We start from the raw sequence: 22,903 nt of genomic DNA, 5'->3' as shown, positions 1-22,903 counted from the left end.
TTGTTGTTTATCCGATATACAGGAGGGTTTATTTTACAGACAGGCCTTAACGGTGAAGAATCCACTCATTTATCTGGCAAATACGGATGATCTTTCATTCCAATGTGTTAAAAATGCAAAAGAAAATGCTTTCAATAACATTTATTTTCCATGAACAACACCATAAATAACAGAATATACAAAGCTTTTAATTATTGCACGTTTGTATAAGTTAAAATATTTTACAATGAGTAGGTACGTCCAGCAATATTTTCAAGCACAAATACTATATTACATTTCGACATTACACCATCAGGCCTAAAGGCCTACAGTAAAACATTTAGTTCCATTTTGTTTAAAAACCTACATCCATATCAGTAGTTTTTTTTTGTATAAAGATCGAGAGATTTTTGTCCATCTTTTCCTTTTGTAACGGGTTCTCTTAATTGGCGGTTCAGCGCGTTTTATTTCAATAAGCAACAGTACAAGGTTTCAGCAAATCGCCAAAAATCTAACAGTCACAAGAATAATTGTGGTAGTCTGCAACACTGATGTGATTTTGGCTTTTTAATTCGTAGTTCTGCATTGCAAAACAAAACGAAAACAGAACAATGGTATTTTAAGGTGATAATATACGGATTTGTTACGTCTCTTTTAAGGTCACAATCAACACTTCTGCTTTCACTGCATTTTTTTTGCATTTTTACTGTGAAGACATCAGATTGAGTGCCTTTAATTTCAACTGCAATCTGGTCCTGATTTAACATTTAATGCAGTCCAATGTAAACAGTCACCAACATCCAGCACGCCTGCCACCTACAACTTGCATGCTACTTATATTACCCGCTTTAAACTGTTTTGGAGACAGCAGCGTAACCTCCCCTGAAAGACTTATTGAACAACAATCACCGAAAGGGGGAACTGAAAAATTATATAATTTTATGAGTTAATTTACAAGAGCTTGACAAAGGACCCTGTGGGAAGTATGCACCATGAAAAAAATGAGTTACATTTTTTTCCTGAAGAATCCCATTAAGTGAAGAGTGAAGTGGCTCTATGGGGCGTATTATGGAAATTTCTAGGTTGATTTAATGAGGCTGTTCACATCAGCACCATACTGGTTACAAGGGAAAGTGGACACAGAATGTCTACAATATAGGTTTCCAAAATTAAAATTGGCAGTGGGACAATGAGGACGTAGGGTTTCTGCAAAATCACTTCAGATAACGAATACCACATTAAATCCAGTACATTCTATGCACCATGAACAATGTTTTATGTATCAAGTCTCTTATCTATCTCTTCTAATGACTTCCCTTAGCGGGTTGTTAGTATTTGACAGCAGGTCTCAGTGCAGGGAACTTTTTTCCAATTCTACATTCAAAGGAGGTCCATCAAGGTACATGATTGGCAATTTTCGTCATAATCTGCACATTATTAGCATCGGAATTGACATGGCAATAACATTGGCGGTGTCTGATGTGTCTTCCTCGAACTTTACCAAAGTCCTCGAGGAGTTGTTTCTGGCAGCGAACAATTGTCAGATACCCGGTGGTGGCACTCCTGGGCCAAAACAGTAGGCATGATCGTACCCAATTTCACAGAAAAGGGTCTTCTTATAAAGAAGGCGAATAAAATAAATGGAATTGCGTGCTTCCCAAAGTGACCTTCATTTGTCAGCTTTATTTAAAGAGACAGTATCCCATTGTAGTTGGTCTTTGTTCTTGGTGAAAACTGCTTTAAAACAGTATTATATTTCTTGAATTTAGCCTCAACTGTCTGATCAAATGCTAATATCCTCTGTAATATCAGCTGAAAAGGCGGTAATGCTTTAAAAGTTCACAGTTTTTGTACAGTCTAGTACAATTAAGAGGACAATTAAAATAGCTTTACAAGAATCCACGGGGATCTTGTTCAACGATTAGAACTGGATCAAATGAATTTGGAAAAAGTGGTCATCAATGAAACTGGGATGTGTAGTTCATGCTAAAAGGATAGCATAACTCTTTAAAACGGGCGTTGTTGAAAAATTGTCCATGTTTGCGCCAAAGCGGTGATTACTAAGGGTGCAAGGTTTAACAAAACAAAAAGCAATGAGTCTTAGCCATTTGCTAGTTGGGTATTGGTTGGCCTTGGTGAGAAGCACCGCCAGGATAAGTTATCTGGTCAGAGAGGACTCCTCCCGCTGGTCAGGCGGTGACACAGCCGCTGATTTGCTGAGCACTGCGGCCGAGTATGGTAGAAAGCTGCTCTCCGACCTCTGCGCAGTCGCGGTGCACGTGAAGTCGGAGCTCGCGCTCCTGGGGCCCAGCGCGCCGCTCTGGTTGCTGTGGCAACTCAGGCAGGAGCAGGGAGCGGCGCCCGCCGGCGTCGAGGCAGCTGCAGCCGCTGCGGCCGCCGCCGCCGCCGTAGCCGCGCTGCTGTTCAGACTGTGGGGGGACTGGTAAAGGCCCGGGTGGCGGAAGCTGCAGAGCAGCTCGGGCCGCGAGTAAGGGTGGGAGAGGGCGCGGAAGGTGTCGAGCGGGCGAATGGAGGTGGGGAAGGGCGTGGCACCTGTAGCGGCAGCGGCGGCTGCAGCGGCTGTGACGCCAACGTGTGGGTAGTAGTGCAGGGGAACGTGAGAGTGGAAAGGGTAAGGCAAGCTTCCAGTGGCCGCTGCGTGGGTCATCATGTAGGTGTAAAAACTTGGGTCAGCCGGATGGGGCCATGACATGGCTAGTCGCTGCCTTTTATCTTTCATCCGCCGGTTCTGAAACCAAACCTGGATTAAGAAAGAAAATGCACAGCGTCAATACATACGCCGCACCCCATTCTTTCGATTTTCCCCCAGCAATTAAAAATAAATGCTTTGCAAATAACATTGTTAGCGTAATTAAAACAATAGTCCATTATCTATGAAATGCTGAAAGATTCTCAAGTCTGCATCAATATGTGACATTTACACCAACTAATCAGAATAATAGTGAACCCGAACGTTATCATTTTAACACTGTAATACACATACATTAAATCTAAATAAGCAATAGGTATATACAAAATTGACTATAAGACACGAGTTCATCAATGCACCTTGATAGTAGTTTCGGGTAGATTTAAGGCTGCCGCCAGTTCACATCGCCTGGGTCTGGATACATAGTTTTCTCTGTAAAACTCCTTCTCTAATCTACCGATTTGTTCTCGGGTGAACGCTGTTCGATACCGTCTCACCTGGTCAGGACCAGAACCCGAGTTGCCTATTGAACTGGAGCTGCCGTTCAGATTCGTAATATTGGACCCATTCGATGAAGGGTTAGTTGAACTACCATTCTCAGAATACACTGGGAAGAAACAAAAACGTTTAAGATCGGTAAACCATGAGTGCAAATTAATAAGGCAACTTTGATGCCACATAATTAATGCTGGCTGTCATTATTACAAATGGGAACAGTTGTTAGAGTCAATAAAGTTCTATGAATCTCTGCATAACCAAATATATGTAGTTAATTTGTGGTAAGTTTCGGTAATTAAATATAGATAAAGATTCTGAGCTATTCATCCATTAGGCATCTGAACTAACACGGAATGAATAACCTCTAAGCACTTCTTACTCATTTTGCCTTATCCATAGAGCCGAAAAGCCGTTATTGAATACTTTACTTATCAGTATTTTGAACCTTAAGCCCAGCGCACCACTGAACTGGAAAGTTTTGTTTAGTACCTTTTTAAGCACAAGCTGAAAGCTCCGTTTGAATGTTCTCTGAAATTCTGTAGCATTCGGTACAAGACAAAGTCTAACGCAGTTGTATTTATTGTCTATTTTTACTTGACCTTTGATTTTCGCAACGCACAATTTCGCTACATGATAGAAACGAATATTCTCAGTATATTGTTATGTAGATGCGTACCCTAACAAAGGAAACGTGGATGATAAAGGTTTTGTAAATTTTGGAGATACGACTTTTTCGCAGTTATTCATTTAAGTAAAATACTTTTCTAGCCCCTTTGATATTAATGTTACTGTTATTGTTTCAATACAAATGTATCTCAGAATACAACTTTCAAAGGCAAATGTATATTTTGCTGGTTTGTGGCACTTTATTGGAAAATGAAGTACTTTTCAGTAATAAAAAGGGTTATTCTGAAATTTTCACTTTTGTTTTCATTTTCGGTTTAAGTACATTCAGTGCATTAGCTTTGTTTTCTGTATTATCAAAGCATCCGCAGAAATGCATTCCGAATCTTTGATGGATCACGACAGAACCCTCTTCAAAATGACTTTTTAAAAAAATCTACACATGCATTAGACCTTTGTGAGATGCAAGCAGCTTAATTTTCGAGAAACTTTAATAAACAAACATTTACCTTTGTTTGTATTTTCTTTCAGCTGCGTTGTACTGACGCCGGCTGGAGAGCGGAGTGTCGAACAGCCCACATCAACATCACTGTTCATATCTGCTTCTTTCTCCCGACTAGCAAGTTCTGAGTAAAGGGAGAATTTTTTCCTTGTTTCCGAGGACGAAATTTCAGACGAGGACGTGCTATCACTTGAATGTTGATGGTGGAATAAATTGTCTATCTCAAATTTGCCGTTTGTTGTGGTGTCCCCAACAGTGTTGTGAAGGGAGGCGGAAGTGGGTCTGGGGCTGAGCCGACCACTGTGATGAGAATTTTCAAGGGCCTCCTCCACTGCATTTCCAGCTGAGTCTGACAAATTCGAAACCTTTTTGCCAGCAGGACTATGCAGTCCCCGTTCCATCAGAATTATTTCTTTCCTTATTCTTTCCATCCCGAAGCTGAGAGCAGGTTGCAGGCTGACACTACACTAATGATGATCTTGCAGCTGTGGCCAATTCACATCCAGCCCGCAAGTGTCTCGAAATTTATCTTTTTGGTGCAAAGAAAAAGTGTTATGTCAATGCGAGGGAACGACTGGTCAAAATGACCCGTGCTTCCTTTCTCCCGATGTGTCATTCATCAAACTAGTGCTCGTCATTAAGGTACGAATGACGCTGTTCGAATAATCATTTATTGTAACAGGTTTATAAGCAAATAAATACAAGCGTCTGTCAGTGGATGATGAAGGCGGCCTAGCGACAGACGAATACATCCAGGTAGAGAAGAATCAGAGGACAGCCCCTGTCCTCCGCCGATGATCGTATGCCCGGATGCTCTGGGCTTTGGCCTCTGGGGTGAAATTGACAGTCTGATTAATAAAATGAACATTACAGCACTTCCCTGTACATTTAGTCAGATCATTATGTTCTGATTTTGCTTTGCCGTTCTTATCGGGTTCTGATAATAGCATCTTTTTCATCACACTTTTGGGTGAACGTGAGCGAGCGTTGTAGGTAAATAGAAGTAATAAGTTTAATGTTTGTACCTTCAGTCAGATAATTACATTTCGTGCATTTAGTTGGTCTGGGATGGAAATGACATAATGTGTTTTCTTGACAATGTGGAGCGCGATTTTTGGGGTTTTTTTTTTGCAATCGCACTGTGATATTCTGACTTTTCCGGTTCTTATTTGTGTTTTCTCTTTATTAGCTATCTTCTCCCTCAGCTTCTCACCTTGTCATTGCTTATTTTATCTGTCTTTACATAGACCGATACAGACAACTGGCGTGTCCTGTTCAGTGGTTATTTTTCTCTATCTCTCGCGCTTATGTATTATCTGCACATTTTCAGGTAACTTGAATGGGGTTTCTCTAGTATACCACGCTTTATTTTAGTGAATATTTCAGATGTTTAACACCGAAATGAATCTTGATAACGTACATCCTAAGAGCTCGAGCAAGGGACAATAACATCTCGCTGAAATGTTTTGTGTATCTGAATAAAGTTTCAGTTGCTTTTAAATAAAATGTCGAAACTTTTTTCATCCATTGAGTGATAGCCTTTATGGGATTGTACTTCGTTTTAGGGGGAAAAAAAAACTTGCTCTGATTTTGAGACAGTTTATTTATGTGTATTCTCCCCTCTGCCTTTCTGACCAAGTCTGGCATGTATTTATACGATCGATTTAATTTCACGTGGTGTCATATTTGTATTTATATTAGGCGGGACATTAGAGCAAGATACTACAATCAGAAAATAATGGAAACGTTCTCTTCGTGGTATTTTCCTTCAAACTCAAACTATTGACATATATTTCTCAAATTAATTGCTTAGATTATTTTAACTTCAATCTGAACTCTGCACAGCAAGCATTTCGCTCGAAAAAGAGACTGCTAAAGGTGAATCCGTTACCTGTAGCTATTAGCATTTATCCTATGTCCATGGTCAGATGTAACGGTAGACTAAGCAACGTTTGCGGCTGGAAGTTTAATATTCCAGAGAGGGTTTGAAAGATGGAGAATCTGTGTGGACCAGCTACTCTCGGTGTTAATAGTGGTAGTAATGATGACGCTGATAGCGATGATGATAATGATGATGAATTTGTTGTTGTTGTCATCATCGCCGTCGTTACTTCGGTTTTCGAAATCAATGTTTACCGACGAGAAGCGAAAGCCATTACCTAAGTTGCGAAATGCACGCTTGAAATGTTAAATTAAAGATTAACTGATCTTCAGTGTGAATGTCACAGAACGGTTTCTATCGAGATCCCCTTATGGGAAATGACAATGTAGCAAAAGCGCTCGAGATGCATAATTAATATTAAATAATGCATAAACGGAACCTATATTATCGTTGCTAAATGTTTTAATTAGTATGGAGTCCCCTATGCCATCGAAATTACGTCCTGTCATATATATATGCATATACTGGTAAATATATTCTCTCGTGTTTTATGCAGTTAATAATCTGCAATAAATATTGATATTCACGCCCCTGTAATTCGCATGTACGCTGATTTCTGCATTTATACAAATCACAAACGGGGAATAAACGTCGAAAATAACGCAGTAGAAAATGAAATAATATTGCTACGATTTATGAGAAAACATAAGCAAGCCACTAATACCAATTACGGTGAAGAAATTGTACTAAAAGATTATATTAAAAGTTACATTGTGAATTTTCTTTTCTTCCCAAGGATGTTGTATATCAACAGAGGTTTCTGGAAATTGCTGGGGCCACTGTTTTCACGTTCTTATTTTCTAATGTTAAAAAATGCAAATAGAAAGCTACCGTGAAAAGCTCATTAAAATTGTTGGCGAAGAGGTTAAAGACTTTTCCACTGTTGAAAATGGTATGACATTGCAAGTTAGCAAATATGCTGTATGGTTAGCAACCATAAGAAAATTTTGGTTTCTTCATATAGATCAGATGTTCGGACCATTTTTTTTAGAAAACACTCATATAGATTTTATGAATGCAATACACCATGCCGGAGAAAGAAAGATTTTTGAGACTGATGTCATTTATTATTCATGCTTTATTTTGAGTCTTGTTTAATAATATTATCTGTAATCTACCAATCAAAGTGAATTATTGCTACAATTACTTAATTGTGAAGCAGTATTCTTTGAGTGGAGTTGTGAGATAAACCAGGATGAATGGGCACGGAATTAAATGCATTCTCTCGAAATATCTGTCCTCTGGCGCCCTCACCCGTTTTCTTTGATTTTAACAGGAAGATGACTTCCATGACGGTTCAAAAAGTCCGCGTCTCTGAGGTCCAACAGCTTTTGAAAAATTTGTACAGCAGATACCAAACTAAAATGACACTCGATTGTTCATGAGTTAGCTGTTGTATTAATCAGTTATTTTGTAGGGACATCACACGAAGATACTTCAAGAATAATACAGATAAGTAAATGCATGTATTGACTATTTTTAAAAATAAAACTGACCTCTGGAATTTTGTTTTCCCACTTTATGAGAGATAAAAGTTAGGTAGAGAGCTAATAATTGCCTTCTTGGGACATTGTCCGCCCAAGTGGGCATTGATGTTCTCAAATATACATTTTCAAGGGAGAACGCGGAGAAAATATGTTTGTAACATTTATTTCATAGCTTTTAGAGTGTTGAAATTTCGTTTCGAAAACTAAACTGAACGCAAAATATTTTTATATCTGTTTGGTGTTTTATGGGTGATAGATGGGGAAATTGCAGGATCATAGCAATTCTCGTTGACATTGACATAATACTGATTAATAAAACTGAGCAGGAGTGTTAGACATAATACAAAGGAAAAAACTGTAATGCATTCACTTGGAAAACAGGTTTTGTTTTCATCTAGAATCACGATCTCCGTCATTCACATTTTAATTAGCTTTAATACTTACGAAGAGAAAGTTTGAATCAGTTAGCAAAGTCACGAAGCTGGTTAAAACATGATATGTAGACAGACCGGACCACATTTCTGTGCGCGGTGATAGTACACTTTAGAGAGAGCTCAAAGAAACTTTACAGCAATGGGCCAAATATTTGTTCGATCGTCAAATGCAGGTACGGCTAGATGTAATTCCACAGCGTTAAGGGTTATGACAGGCAATAAAATGCACTTAAATACTTTTTGTTTGATACAAGTTGCAATGACACGCAAGAGGTTTATTCCAGATTACAATGCACAGTTCGGCTAAATTATTGCTCCATTCTGCGCTTGAGTTCAAAACAAAATGCACATTTATTAGTCAAGGTACCTTGCAATCAAACATTGTGAGCAAGGATCACCAGGAAAAGGTCAGAGAAAGAAAAACAGAAATAATAAGCCGAGACAAAATGATCATTAAACTCCACATTGACCTTGAGTCAGAGTATGATAACTACAGTACAAGTGTGTCATTCTGTAATGCAGCACTGTCCTTGACGTTTGCGCACAAAGTTTAATTTACAAAGAGTCCACACTGCGTTTTATTTACCAACTGTAGCTGTGTTACAGCAATAAAAAGATCAGCTAGCTTGATCCAGGGTGTAGTTTGTGCACCTAATGGAGTGCTGGGTTTCATTTCTGGCAGGCAGACTTTAAAGTATTTGCTCAGTGCCTGCCACGCTATCATTCTCAGCTTTTGGAACAGAGAGGAACTTAAACTTACAAGTAAGGACAAAAATTTAACAAGGGGATTGTATTTGCAAGTGTTTGGAGTGAACCCAATCATTCAGTGTAGTTATAAGATGGATTCGACTTCTCTGCGGTACAAATTGACGCTGGAGACATTTAATGATAAAGCAGGATTAATAGAAGATGAAGTGCGGCCTACCGAAATGGTGCCAGTATTTTGCACAAACTTTGGAACTTCTGCTTTTTCCTCATCCCTTTTGAAAACGAGCTCAAGTGGAAGGCACCAAGATTTGTGTTCCGAAGATATTTCGACTTGCGGATCGCATGGAAGCGCAAATCAAGAGATTGTCGCTATGTCACTTGGGGCAGTGCAAATCCCTGCAAACCAACTTCAAAATGATAGTCATACGTCTCCGTTTATTAGCTATCGGCACAACCTCTGCACCAGAGGTGAATACCCCACAAACCCCTCACTTTATCAACATTGGCCACTAGAATATCCCCGGGCTGCACCTGTTTCGACCCAGGCAAATCCCGACAATCAGGACATGCCTACCTGTAACTATTCTCAGAACGCTAGAGCACCGTTTGAAGGAGGAACACTCAACAATGCAATGCCGGGTGTTCCAAGGGCTTTAGGTCGGTTTGATAATACTTTCTCATGCATGACATATCTTTGATTGATTGAGAATTGATTGATTAAGAATTGATTATGATTGATTAGATTAATTAAGAATTGAAATACGCATTCTTTAATAGCATACAACAGGTAAGTTTTGTAGTTTAGTGTCTTACAACAATGCCCAGGTGATTTACATTTCATTTTCGATGTGAGTATTCTGGTTGATCCGTGAATGGTGGGTAATTTCATGTTACGAGCTATTTTAGAAAAAAGTCCGCCATACTTCGGGAAAGTTGAAATAGTTCGCTTTTCCCGAGGACGGTTTTATGTTTTAAGCTGTACACTTAAAACAAAAACTGAAAATGGTCAGCGACTTTTATTTAATCGCTTCATGAGTATTTTTAATGAAACATTTTAAAAGTCAAGTCACAATATGCACTTCGTATACAAAACACATGTCACAAAGATTGTATATTTCAACTGAGAAAGTAAGTTATGCATTTGGATAACAAAGAGGAGGAGAAATGGGAACCCACGTTTATAAATAATTGCAAATATGTGTGCTATTAATTCTCGCCGCTCAACAATGGTAATTTCTGGAGGATAAATCAGCCAACATCGATTAAAATTAACGATGAACAACGACGCTGTTTAGTTATCACGAGGTTGCGCATACATGAAGTCAATGTAAGTAGGTAAAATACACATTGTTAAGTATTTCACTGATTGTATTCCTAATGATTCAACATACTGATGGATGTGTATGTTCCTTCAGCATTGGGACTAACAACGCGCTGGTTAACATCGCAGGATCCTGCCCATAGACAAAGAAAGAAACGGATCCCCTACAGCAAACAGCAAATCGCTGAACTGGAAATGGCTTTTGAAAATAATCGATTCCTCACCCCTGAAGTCCGATTAAACATTTCGTTTAGGTTAGGTTTAACAGAAAGGCAGGTAAGACACTTTCATTTTCTACAGAAGAAAATGTTAAGTACCTGTCCCTCCTTATTGTCAACAGGTGGGCGCCTTATATCCTACTGAATATTAAACCTAGTCAGCTTTATCAGTCACCTTTTTTAAAAAAAAGAATTTGTATTTTTCAGGTGAAGATATGGTTCCAAAATCAGCGACAGAAAGAAAAAAAACTTCTTCGCGTGCAGCAATTGGTAAAGCCAAGTTGTCCTGGACTGTGAAATACAACAGCTTTCCTCATGTGCACAATTGCTTTTTAAGAGTCACAAAACGTGTATACTGATATACAATGGCAAAGTCGCCTCTGCTTAAACATAAATCCACACGGGATTATTGGACCTTTTAGCTTTTAATTTGTTTTGAAGTTGAAATAGTTCATAAATCTTTATCTCGCGTTACGGTGAGCTTCAGTTTGTTGTGCTAAACACTTAAAACGATGTTGAATCCATTAATGGTGGTGAATACGAAATATTGATACCAAACGAAATGTTTTGCTTGATTTTCCAAAACGCTAAATACTCGTTTACCATTCATTACATATATGAGTAAATATAATTGGACACAAATTAGTTTAAAGTTTAGTTGTAATGTTTAAAGAACAATAACATTATTTTAGGTTGCAAAATAAACTGTTTCATGAATAGTACACAAAGCTTTTCGTATTTGAAATGGTTTGGAACACATAATTGTTCAAAGTAAGGGCGTGCTATATTTGAATAAATTTCTCAGATGTATGAAATCGTTACTTGCACAACATTGAATTCAAATTTGTATTCACAATAGTTTGTTACCTTTCTTCAAAACAAATCCTTATTAATTCGCAGGTTTTAGTCAAACAGTAGCTGGAAAATGATAAATTTTGTTTATTTAAGACAGTGTTGTGCTGATTGAAAGTTTCGAAGCTGTAACACTCATAATAACATCTACGTCTGTATATAGATTATGCCGTTTCCTCAACACTTCATTGTGTACCTGCTCTGCTCCTCTTGTGGGCAGTTTTAAACATTATACAGTTCAAACCTTCCCTGTTGATTTGTCGATCAACGCACGTGCACTTTCTAAAATAAAAAGAACACTTGAACTGATGTTTCATTTCGGGGTTGTGGATAACGCAATGTCGTAATATTGCTATGGAAGACTTAGGTCACGAGAGTGAAATAGCTCCTGAATGATTTACGTGTAATTCTGCAACAATTTATAGTGGAACAAATTGCACTATGTTTTGTACAGACAACTGGAACATTGGTCAGCCATGTTACTCAAATGTAAAATACAACCATTTGAGAATCTCTTCTGGATGTAATATGTGCTTACATCAAATTTAGTCTCAATTGTCTCTGCAAATTTATCTATCCAAAGCATGTCAATTTAAAAAGATTGTTGTTGCTTGTGGTCTTGGTTTAAACACTGAAGGAGGAAAAAAAGTTGGTCCTTGATGATTCGGACCCATTGGCACCCTATTGTTATTTTAGTGGTGATTTTATCCAGTTGCAAAAGCCGTATGTCCGAGGTGCGTTTCTGAACCTGGAAGCGCGAATTGAAATCGCAGCTTTTGGTCCATCGTCAGTATAAACAGCTTAATGAGACAGTTACAGGTGCCAGAAAGACAAAAGAAAGCATCAAACGCAGGCCTTAGGTTCTCCCACGACAGGAAATGAAATCATGTTGCCATCATATTCCTGGGTAGAAATTCCTTAAATGGTTAGGAAAGTTATAAAGAGTAAACATATTTTGAGTAATTTTCTATAAAACTTCATGGATTACATTTCGCTAACTGTTCGACGTGGTCAAATATTTTCTTTTAAATGCAGCAATCTTCATAGAAATTTGAAAGATTTTTAACTAAATAATTATGTGCAATTAAACGTGCGGGGATTTTTTTTTTAGTTTATTAGGTTCTCACGTGCATGACTGAATGCAAAAACCCTGGATTAATATAGTGCGTTATCAGCATCTAAAAATGGGCCACATACAATGAATAATTTATTTTACGTGCGCCAACAACGGCTAATTTGAGAATAGCAAGGTCCTCCAGGCAGCAAGCAAATAAACGATCAGCGAATCGACGTTTGTGGATGTTGGTCGAGGAAGGAACGATGACGAGGACACCTAGTGAAAAATAAGGACCCGCAGATGCTGGAAATCTGAAACAAAAGCAGAATGTCCTACAGAAATTCAGTGGGCCTGTCAGCATCTATAGCGAGAAAATCAGAGTTAACGTTCCGAGTTCAGTGACCCTTCGTTAGAACTAAAGTCTGTTTCACTTTACAGATGCTGCAGAATTTGCAAACTTTCTCCTGCAATTTCAATTCTTTGCTCGTGAAAGACTCGCTTTATTCGAATAGTGGGGTTATTTTCTTATTTTAAATCTAATTAATTAAAATTATTTGGAGGACCAGAATGGATACAAAAGTCGTTCACAGTCATTCGTCAAGAACAAATGGGGTATAAAATCCCGTGATAACAATTAGCCACAATTACTTACGTATAACTGTCATAGAATCATAGAGTCATACAGGACGGTCCAATCAGTCCATGCCGAGCAAAGTAACAACTAAACTAGTCCCACCTGCCTGCTCCTGGCCTATGTCCTTCCAAACCTTTCTTATTCATGTAGTCCTCACAGATATCGGAGAAATAACAGTTGAAGATTATATATTAAAGATCTTGCTCTTTCTGTGGGCTCTTTCTGTCAACTTCTCCGTTATAAATCACAATGTCGACCTTTATAATAGAAATTGCCTGTGTAAACTGGCCATGTAGAAGTCATTTTCTTCCCAGTTGAGCAGACAGCGCCACCATTGGTGGAAAGTGAAAGTCGCAGCGTGACAAACTGACGTATTTCGTTTACATGAGAAGTAAATAGATGAGAATTTTAAAATTAGTAACTTTAAAAAAAAACTGAACTCGATGCCTGTCCATTTCGTGCCTTTTAGTGGCATTGGACTTGATGATTTAATTTGTTCTAGACACCTGCTGTACAATAAGGGTTATACATTTATTGAGAAGTGAGTATATTTGTGTTAAATTTTGTACATCAGCATTTTAGATCGTGATAAAATTGCAAATCCAAGTCGTGAATGATGCAGAAACAGAAGACAGGTGTGTTTTGGCATCCAGATAAAGTTTTAAGTGAAAAGGGACTTCGGAATGTTGGCACTTAATCTTAGAAACCAACCAGTCGAATTCGTTTATTTTCTACATCATCTTCAATGAAACAGAACAGTGGGCTAAGAGTCTGGTGGATACTTTCTTTTATATTGTTCTTCAGACCATGCTGTCTGCTTTTTTTTGAGAAAATTCTGAAATTCGTTGGAATGCATTGTAGTAGCATAGTTGCGTAACAGCACTCATTCACCAGCAGAAGTAAACATTTTGCATTCGAACTGTATTTGAATGCAAATATTGTATCAGCAAATCTTTCCGCGCACTGGTAGACTGTAGCCTTGAAAGTGAACTTCTTCTTACGTGGAACTGATTTGCGCCAATGCAGATAAATTCATTTCATAAAAGCTACTAAAAAAATTAGCACCTATTATGCGCCTCGAATAATTTTTTTCTGTATTCTTATTAAACAGCTGGGATTGGAAGCTAACAAAGTTTTGCAATAATTTTTACATAATGAAGTTTAACATGGCTTGTTGCTTTGTTTGTATTCTCACTCCTCTTTCTGGAGACAATGTGCCGTATTCATTTGTGTTCCTTGCTGAAAGTGATGTTGTTTCAAGAACATATAACAACTGATTTTGAATCAAACAATTGTCTTATTTATAAATATTGCTATGTTCTGTTCACATATGTAGGGCTGTAAAATGTTGAAGTATACATAATGCGCTCACCACAAGTTACTCAGGAACGTGGGATCGCTGTAGAGTGTTGTAATGCAGCTTTCAAAGCAATAAATTATTCTTGTAGTTACAATTGGAACATATAGCTGAAAAGTGAGGTAGGAGACATTCACAACATCAAGTGATTAATTGGTTGCTAGCAATGTCAGATGAAAGTATATTTCGTTCCCCTGATTACTGCTGACAAGTTAAATCCATGTTACTCGTAGGTGTATTTAACATGCGGGAGGAATATCTCTGGATATCTGAAGCATCACACGTAAATTTCAATGTAGTTTTTGCAAGTTTGTACGATTTGTTTTCAAATATTGTAAGTATTTTTTTTGTTGGAACTTGGATAGATAGGCTTTACAACACTTTGCCTCCATTAGCAAGAAAAAAAAACGCGAGCGCCGGTTGGCATGTAATCTGCTTTTCTTCGTGTATTAATATCGGTCATTGTATTGGAACAATGTGTGTTCAAATGGGGTCATACGAAATGTAATATAGTCAGTCTCAATATAGTGAATGTTCTCAACTGGAGATGTCTTTTTATCAAGTGATTTATTTAAAACAAAACACACGCATCTATTGTCACTAACTGATTCGAAGTAAATCCTTTGAACTAAACAATTCCGACTTGTGAAAATACATGTGTAGGGGTATCATAGAGTTGCTTTACACCTTCCGCAACTTGAGTGGCCGACTAGTCTGCAAATTCATGCTACATATTTTCCAATATTGGCCGTGTTTTCGAAAAGCTTCTAGTTATAATTAGAACAAAATATAATAGATAATTATTATTCATCGTGCTTGTTGAATGTTGACGATTGTTAAGCGTTGGCACGGGTAGAATGGATTACGCTTTTAACCGGGTAGAGTTTTAAAGCGAAATCGCTATTTCTGCTTCAGAGCTACATTTCACTTTATGAGAGATAGTTTTCAAGAACAGATGTTACTTTCAATAATTCATGTACCAATTTGAAAATACCAGGCAAAAAAAAACCAACGAAGGAATTTAGATCAACTGTAATAATGATAACAGAATAAAGGATTTTTTTTAATCATGCAGGAAACACCCAAATTCGCAAAGTGACAATGAGAACTTTATGTTAAATTTCGCTGAGATTGAAGGACAATTGCTGTGAACCAAAATAACAAATAAATCCTTCCTTTTTTTCAAAATGGAAATTGTTTCAAACAAAGTGCGGAATAGCAATGCTTAAATTTACATTAATTGAGACCCTGTTTTTGATGTGTTCTGCGTTGCAAGCGACAACGACCGAGTTACATTTGTTTTCCATCTCTCGTTGCCTCACAACCTGCTTCTAGGTCTTCTAAATTAGCTATATTGAACGTACAAATGTATTTATGAAGTAGTTTAGTTGGAAATTTAGTGATTCAAATAGAAATTTTAGAAATTAAATTCATGCTGGATATTACCACAAGCATTGGTGACATTGAAGACACAATTTAGCAATAGGAAGCGATTTTGCAATGCTATGTTACAATTCACAGCTAACTTTAATCTTTGAAATCTTCACATAAACCCCACAGAGCTGTTGAGTTGCTTTAAGCCGCTGTTTACCAGCCTCTTTCTCTTCCCCTCCTTCCTTCTCTCGCCACCTTGACCTTGGACTTCATCTACTTCCGGAAAGAACCCCTTTGTCTGCATACCAGAGATGCGACTAACTTGAGACAGCGGCATACTTTTAACTCCGATCCTGGCATTTGCTCGGAATTCTGAATAAAAGTAGCTGCTCGAAATATGACGTTAGCACGATTTTTTCTCGTTCATTAAAAGTAGGAGTAGTTCATTTGTTATTTCTTTTCCTGAGGATATCTAGCATCCGCTGTTCCTAAACGCGCTGTGCTCATTCAACTCATATAGTTGAATAGAAGGATAAGCATTGAATTTGCTGATTTGAAATCTTTTTTCTTCATGTTATTAATTTAAAGGCTGTCGTAACTATTTCATTTAATACAGACCAATTTATTTCAAAATATATGGGTTCATTAATCTATCCATATTAGGGACGATCGTAGATAGAATTCGACGTGTTTCAATGAAATAACGGCACATGTCCCTTTGACTAAGATTGAAAATGTCTTATTTTTAATATGACAACCCTTGCGTTGCTCGTGCACAGAATGATGCTTTATAATTATTTAGAGTTTTCAATTGCTCAGTGTCGAATATATTCTGATAAGTTTCTCTAAGTGTCAAATTCGTCAACAACTTTACGTATTCGGGAACTGTAAGTTTGGGGAAGGTACCTACAGTGAAAGAGTAAGATGGACCCTCAGTTTTCCATAATATTCCTCACGGAAAAACAAATCACAAAATCTAATCTCTTTTCATTATCCATTTAACATTGTAAAATATGACTGTGGTTGCTGTTATCACAGGTAACTGTAACATATTATTTGTGTCTAAAAATCTTCCCAAAATGGAATTATTTCGTTTTAATTAATCGAAAATTGTTATGTAATATTTGTAGTGCATTAATTACGAGTCGTTTATTCTAAGGTAAGCTGCAAAATATTGTTTGATTTGTCCCACAAAATGTGGCTTTACCAAATTTGAGAAAGCGTGCGTGGAAAACTAATGTTGATGGCTGAAGAAATACTTTTCTACATATTAAGTTATTATTAAAGTACACTGGACTGATCAAAATATGCCCTGCTTCCAACAGCGGAGTTACATCAGCGAATATTTGCTTTTCTCTCATCAGGCCCTTGGGTGAATTCAATCATGCATTCGAATTATGCTGGAACTTAACGTCAAAGTCTAAAACCTTCATATTTTACATAATTAAACCAAGGCATAAAGAAAGGAAAACGGCATTTCCTTTTTTTGTAAAAGGCGATTCCTTTCCCGAAATCATACTTGTTTGACACATGCAACAGGCGAGTAGCAATTGAGAAAAATGTAAATTGGTTTTATGCGAAATGCAAACTACTCCCAATATGTGTTAATCTTACGCTGAAAACGCAATGGGATCATATACAAGCAGGTTATTGCATGGAAATCAGAATGAATATCAGACATCTACACTCTCCATAGTCTGGCAACACATCAGCAGAAATTAAGGAAAATACTGAATAAAACTGCCTTCATTTTAACAGATCGGAAGTCTGAGCGAAAATAAAATATAGATCCGAATTATTTTCCACCGAATTTTCGAAAAAATAGCAAATATAAAATTCGAGGGGAAATCCATATATGTCTGACTGCCTTATGAACTGGTGAAACAAGTAGTGATCCTTCCAATCTATTTCTCAATTGTGTATAGAAGAATGAAAATAGCGCCGTTTAAGACATCGAAAGATTTATACGTTATCCTGAACGATATGTTGTTGCTAAACAGGTTGATGCCGATTTTATTCATCACAGTATCCAAACATTCAAGAATTTATATCACTGTATAGTTTTTTAGTTCATTCCATGCAAATTTGAAATTGTTACTTTGTAAAAGGTATCCCAGCATTATTTGAAATAGAAATCAATAGAATGGAAAATCTACTCAAAGAGTGCAATGTAGGCCGTACGTATTATGTATTTATGCTACAGACTATATTATGCAAGATACCCATAATACTAAATTCGTGAAATCAATCGTAAGGGTACTGCCGTGGAAAAAGTCATCGCGTTTTCTATCTTCAATGTTCAGCAGCTCCTGCAGTCAATTATAATGAATGAATTGAGGAAAAATTAAACGGTTTGAACATTGCGAAAGAAGTGTAATGCCAGCTGAAGCTAGCTTCAGTCGCTGCGTGTCACGTGACCAATATCGACCTATCAGATTTCAGTCGCTCAGTGCACACACTAATCAGTGAAAATAAGCACCTCTTCTCACTGCCGAGGCTGCTTCTCTAAAGCAGTACTTAGTTTGCAGTGGGTCGTGATATGACAGCTTCTTTTCTTTCAGCCCCTTGGAGGACTGATACAATCAGGTACCTACACAACAGAAATAATACCACTAACTCGGAAATGGAAGGATTAGGAGGGAACGTCCCTTCTAGTCAATGCAGGAATTTTCTATCTCCCTCTGCATTTGGAGCTCATCATAACTCGTTATCTTCGGGCCCCGCTTACTCCGTCGGAGATCGAACGCATTCTGTCATTTCTGAATCTGCCAAGCAGTGCAGCCCCTGCCCAGCTCCCACAAGCCCTGCCAACCCAGCGATAAGTTACGGCTATCATTTTGGAAGCAGCTACTACAGTTGTCGAAATGTTGGCATTCAACAAACTGGACTGAAATCTGGTGCCCATGCATCTCTGGCCGGTTATCCAGTGGACAAATACATGGATGTTTCGGGTTTGACTAACACGCCTGTCCCCACTGACGAGGTGTCATCCAGGGCAAAAGAATTTGCATTTTATCAGAGCTACCCCAATCCCTACCAACGAGTCTCTGGTTATTTGGACGTTCCAGTAGTCCCTACAATAAGCGGGCACGGAGAACCAAGGCATGAAGCCTTAATTTCCATGGAGGGCTATCAGCCCTGGACATTTGCTAATGGCTGGAATGGTCAAGTGTATTGCCCGAAAGATCAGACACAGACTCCACATTTCTGGAAATCTCCTCTTCCAGGTACTATGAAATGATTTTCACTGAAAAGAGTTGCGATTTATTTAATGTAAAGGAAATAAAATTACTCCACGTTGGGTTGGTTTAATATTGTCAGGAATTATCTAGTCGTTTAATTTGCTATATTTCAAAAGCTTAATACCTGAAAACACAGACTAACCATGAGTTTGAAATAATACATTGAACTGAATTGACCATATGACTAAATAGCTTGGTTGGGTAATTAAAATTATGCTTAAAAGAGAAAAGAATGTGGCAATGTTATTTAATTGAAAAAAAAACGGCTTTAAACTGCTACGGCTTGAAGTTGATGTTCTTATCAATTACATTCCCCCCACCCCCACTCCCCCAGGAGATGTGATGCACAATCAGACCGACATAAACATTTACAGGCGAGGGAGGAAGAAAAGGGTTCCTTATACGAAAACTCAGCTTAAAGAACTGGAGCGAGAATACGCCACAAACAAATTCATAACTAAGGATAAAAGACGAAGGATATCCACTGCCACCAATCTTACCGAAAGACAAGTCACCATATGGTTTCAGAACAGAAGAGTCAAGGAGAAGAAAGTGGTTTCTAAAGTCAAAGAAAATATACCTTGATCCCGCAGATATCAGGAACCTTGCTGGCGCATTGTGAATTACATGTGATGGTCTTCCTTTTGGAAAAAGAATCGAAATGAATGTGGAAGACTTTCGAGACACAGCTTCGGATTTATAAACAAATCTTAAAATGACAATTTCCATAAAAATGTTGTGCAAATTTTGCGAAAATACTTGATCTGACTTCACCACTTTCAAAGAAATAGGACACTCTTCAGTATGTGAATAGTTCCACATTCACATGTTTGTCTTGTGTTACCGTGCTGGATTATTTTCACGAGTGGCATTGCAAATACTGTCGCAAATGAATGCTTAGTTCAGTCTTAAGTCATCTTTTCGAGGGTTCAGCTAAATTGCTGGACGTTTGCAACACCCAGATAAAATGGCGACTACAACTGATTACACAATCAAACGCAAAAGTTGACATTAAATGAAAAGTATTTATAACTTTCTTAATGCAAAGCATTTTTATTTAACATTTATGTTTTCAGTCATGCTTTGCAAGATGGCTGTGTTGCTAGTGGATTCAAATGCTAACAATATATATTAGCAACAAATCCATTCTGTTGTGAATAATTGAAAATATACTGCTAACATACCATTTTAAATCTGTGTAATTGAGATAGTTACAGATTAACTGCGGTACAATCTCATAAGATATTTTATCATATTAATCGGCAGCGAACTTACAATCATTTTCATAATAAATTATTTAGCTTAGAAAGGACTTTCCGTTTACTTACTGCAGAAAGTTCTATAGTAACATGTTGTCCTAAGTAAATGTAAGAGTTAATCACGAATTCAAATGGAATGCTTGTCAAATTTAAAATGTCCTTAAAAGTTATGTTAAAGAATGAAAAGCTATGTTTCTGCCTTTGAGTCTTTCGTTCATTTAAAACTGTTATTTTCAAAAGAAATGCTAATATATTTAAAAGCCCCATGATAGTTTTGAATGCGGTGCCTTTAATTGAAACTTTTTACAGCTGTTTCCTAATTACTAACTTGTTGCGCTGTATACTTAAATTGTAATAATGATAACTATAGGAGTAACATAGTGGAGAAGTTTGGCATTATTTCTATGTTTTATGTATACTTTTAACGCAAGTATCTGTTCATTTTGTCCATCGTTTTCTTTACGCAGACGAGTTAAATACGAACTCGAGAGGTTTTCTTACGTTGATTTATGCCGTGTAAAATATTAAAACAAATCACACTTTAACTGTCTTCAAGTTTTATATTTCTTGTAAATCAATTCATCTTTTTTGGCTTTTCATATCGCCATATTTGGATTCAGCTTATCAGTATTTACATAAAGTGCTTCCCTAATGCACACATGTGTCTAAGGTACCTTAGCACCTCGGTATTTTGGGGTGAAAATACAAACTCTTAAACAAAAAGAAAGACGGTGTTAAAATAAATTATTTTATGATATTTTGCTAATAGTTTTTTGAACATATTGTCCAGCATTTGCTTGCTGCGTATAAATTAATAAATTCAAACTATACTTTATACTATTTGGAGCATGCGTTGTTTACAGGGTGATGCGCTTTAAAACAAAAAAGGTCAAATCCAAATATCTGCAGTAAGTCGGTCATGAAATAAGAAAAATTCTTAATATAGTTGAAGCCAGTAGAATACTAACGTCTGGTTTTAGAAAGGCTATGGTTTGATGCCAGTCTCATTTTTCCTAGTGCCGGCTAATTCAATATAGGATCTTGCTTATTTCACACAAATATTCTAATGTTTTCTAAGGTTTGCCACAAGTAATTCGCTTGATGCAAAGTGCCAGTTCGCAATTAGAATGATCTGCTTTGTGGAAAGGCACGATAAAATATATAGCATCGTGCGTCTTTTTATTATTATTAAATGCATTTAAACGTATAAGCAATAAAGCTAATGTTTTTCCTTCTAACTTAAACTTAAATTAATCATTTGGCAGGCAATCTTGTAATCGCGCCGCAGTTTAAAGTAAATGACTATTGTACCAGCCTTTTCGACGACGATGCGTAAATGAAACAAAACATGCTGATCTGGGTAAAGTGTTCATAACAGAATGAGTGTATTGTGGATTTGTAATCTAAAGGAAATCATTCTTGAGATGAGGAAGTGAGGAGAGCTATCAGTTCCTTTTTTCAACGTAGAAATATTAAGTGATGATGTTTAGAATTAAGCTAAGTGCCATTGCTTCAATTTATATGAGCATGAACTTAGTAGGTGATAATACTCCTGACCCTGCCATCTTTATTTACCAGCTGCTAACACTTTCTTTCTAACTATATTCCTGTGCGTTGGGATAGGTTCTGCCCGTCAATTTTAGAAGGAAATTGCAAAGAATTATGATATTTCAAGTCATACTAAAATTCCAAGCTCTGTCATATTTAATACGCACATGCAGGCTGATTTTCTTCTACTAAAAGTGTCGGAGCTCGATGATATTAAGGTACATTTTTGGCAAGCGTTTAGCGCCCTGACGTCAAATTTCTATTTACCATTGACCTTGACTATGGTTATAGTCTTTGACCTTGACTTTATTTAGCATCATGAATAATAAGGACTACTCTCATCGCAGAGCTAGTTCGCCATCTGCTGGGCAATCCGCTGTAAAACACAAGTCAACATTATCCTTCGGACTGCGGTAACTCGGATTACAAGATGGTCGTTCTTAATTTGTGCTGCAAAACAGAGCCAGAAATGTTAATTAGGTCAATATTTTCTTCTTTTAAGATCTTTTTGGAAGATTGAATTAGCAACTCAAACTGCAGAATTGTGCATTTTTTCATGTAAATCGGATAGTGTAAGTATTTCAATTCAAGCTATGTGAAGTTTACGATTACTGGTGTTCAACTTCTTTATAATCTATGGTTTAGCATTTGACAACTTTTAACGCTATTTTTTGATAGAACTTTTGCATCAAGCTTTAATTCCTGTATGTTATTTTACGTCGTATTCACATCCCGAAAACCAACCACATCCTGGCTTTGGTTTTATATTGTAAACAAAAGAACATAGGTGAATTAACCTTATTAGGAGTTTCTGTGATATATGCAGCATACATTTTATTCGATTGCAGCTTTGTTCAGTATGCGGATGTATAAATTACGGTCGAATTTAATAAACAGCATTGAAATGGAAATCCTAATCGAATGAGAGTCTTGAGAAAACATCCGGAACAATAACGCAGCGTTGGTTATGGTAGGTGTAAAGTGAAGATCCTCACTCAATTTCTTTCTTTGGTTACAGTCTTTCGAATGAAATCCTCAATTGCGTCCGACGTGGCTCAATTTTTCAAACTGAACTGACTTCAATTCGAAAACATATTTTGCACTGAAACGAAGTTAACGTCATTTCTTTAAAAAATGGCGATTTGATCCTATTCGAC

The 22,903-nt window shown here is 37.3% G+C and overlaps 3 protein-coding genes across 4 annotated transcripts; 2 read left to right on the top strand and 1 right to left on the bottom strand.

Moving 5' to 3' along the window:
* Nucleotides 1-154: 154 nt before the first annotated feature.
* On the bottom strand, nt 155-6,459 carry evx2 (even-skipped homeobox 2). 2 transcript variants are annotated; one of them, XM_048598832.1, is made up of 4 exons: nt 6,205-6,459; nt 4,321-5,142; nt 3,049-3,296; nt 155-2,740 (listed from the first exon to the last, which is right to left on the bottom strand). In XM_048598832.1, exons 2-4 carry the CDS (start codon nt 4,742-4,744, stop codon nt 2,138-2,140), a joined length of 1,275 nt encoding a protein of 424 aa, XP_048454789.1. In that variant the 5' UTR covers nt 4,745-5,142; nt 6,205-6,459; the 3' UTR covers nt 155-2,137. The 2 variants fall into 2 exon arrangements, with proteins under 2 accessions (XP_048454789.1, XP_020374991.2); XM_020519402.2 differs by lacking the exon at nt 6,205-6,459 and having other exon boundaries at nt 4,321-5,150.
* A 1,273-nt stretch (nt 6,460-7,732) lies between these two features.
* Nucleotides 7,733-11,563, top strand: LOC109919465 (homeobox protein Hox-A7-like). Its single transcript, XM_020519517.2, has 3 exons — nt 7,733-9,541; nt 10,300-10,481; nt 10,631-11,563. The coding sequence occupies exons 1-3, from the start codon at nt 9,016-9,018 to the stop codon at nt 10,718-10,720; spliced, it is 798 nt and encodes a 265-aa protein (XP_020375106.1). The 5' UTR covers nt 7,733-9,015; the 3' UTR covers nt 10,721-11,563.
* A 6,553-nt stretch (nt 11,564-18,116) lies between these two features.
* Nucleotides 18,117-20,743, top strand: LOC109919564 (homeobox protein Hox-D13). Its single transcript, XM_020519625.2, has 2 exons — nt 18,117-18,924; nt 19,274-20,743. The coding sequence occupies exons 1-2, from the start codon at nt 18,237-18,239 to the stop codon at nt 19,522-19,524; spliced, it is 939 nt and encodes a 312-aa protein (XP_020375214.2). The 5' UTR covers nt 18,117-18,236; the 3' UTR covers nt 19,525-20,743.
* The last annotated feature ends 2,160 nt before the right edge of the window (nt 20,744-22,903 follow it).

The sequence above is a fragment of the Rhincodon typus genome, chromosome 7 (assembly GCF_021869965.1).
Source record: "Rhincodon typus isolate 14 chromosome 7, sRhiTyp1.1, whole genome shotgun sequence".
NCBI classification, from domain to species: Eukaryota; Metazoa; Chordata; class Chondrichthyes; order Orectolobiformes; family Rhincodontidae; genus Rhincodon; species Rhincodon typus.
The sequence above is the reverse complement of the archived record's forward strand: the minus strand, read 5'-3'. Positions and strand labels throughout refer to the sequence as shown.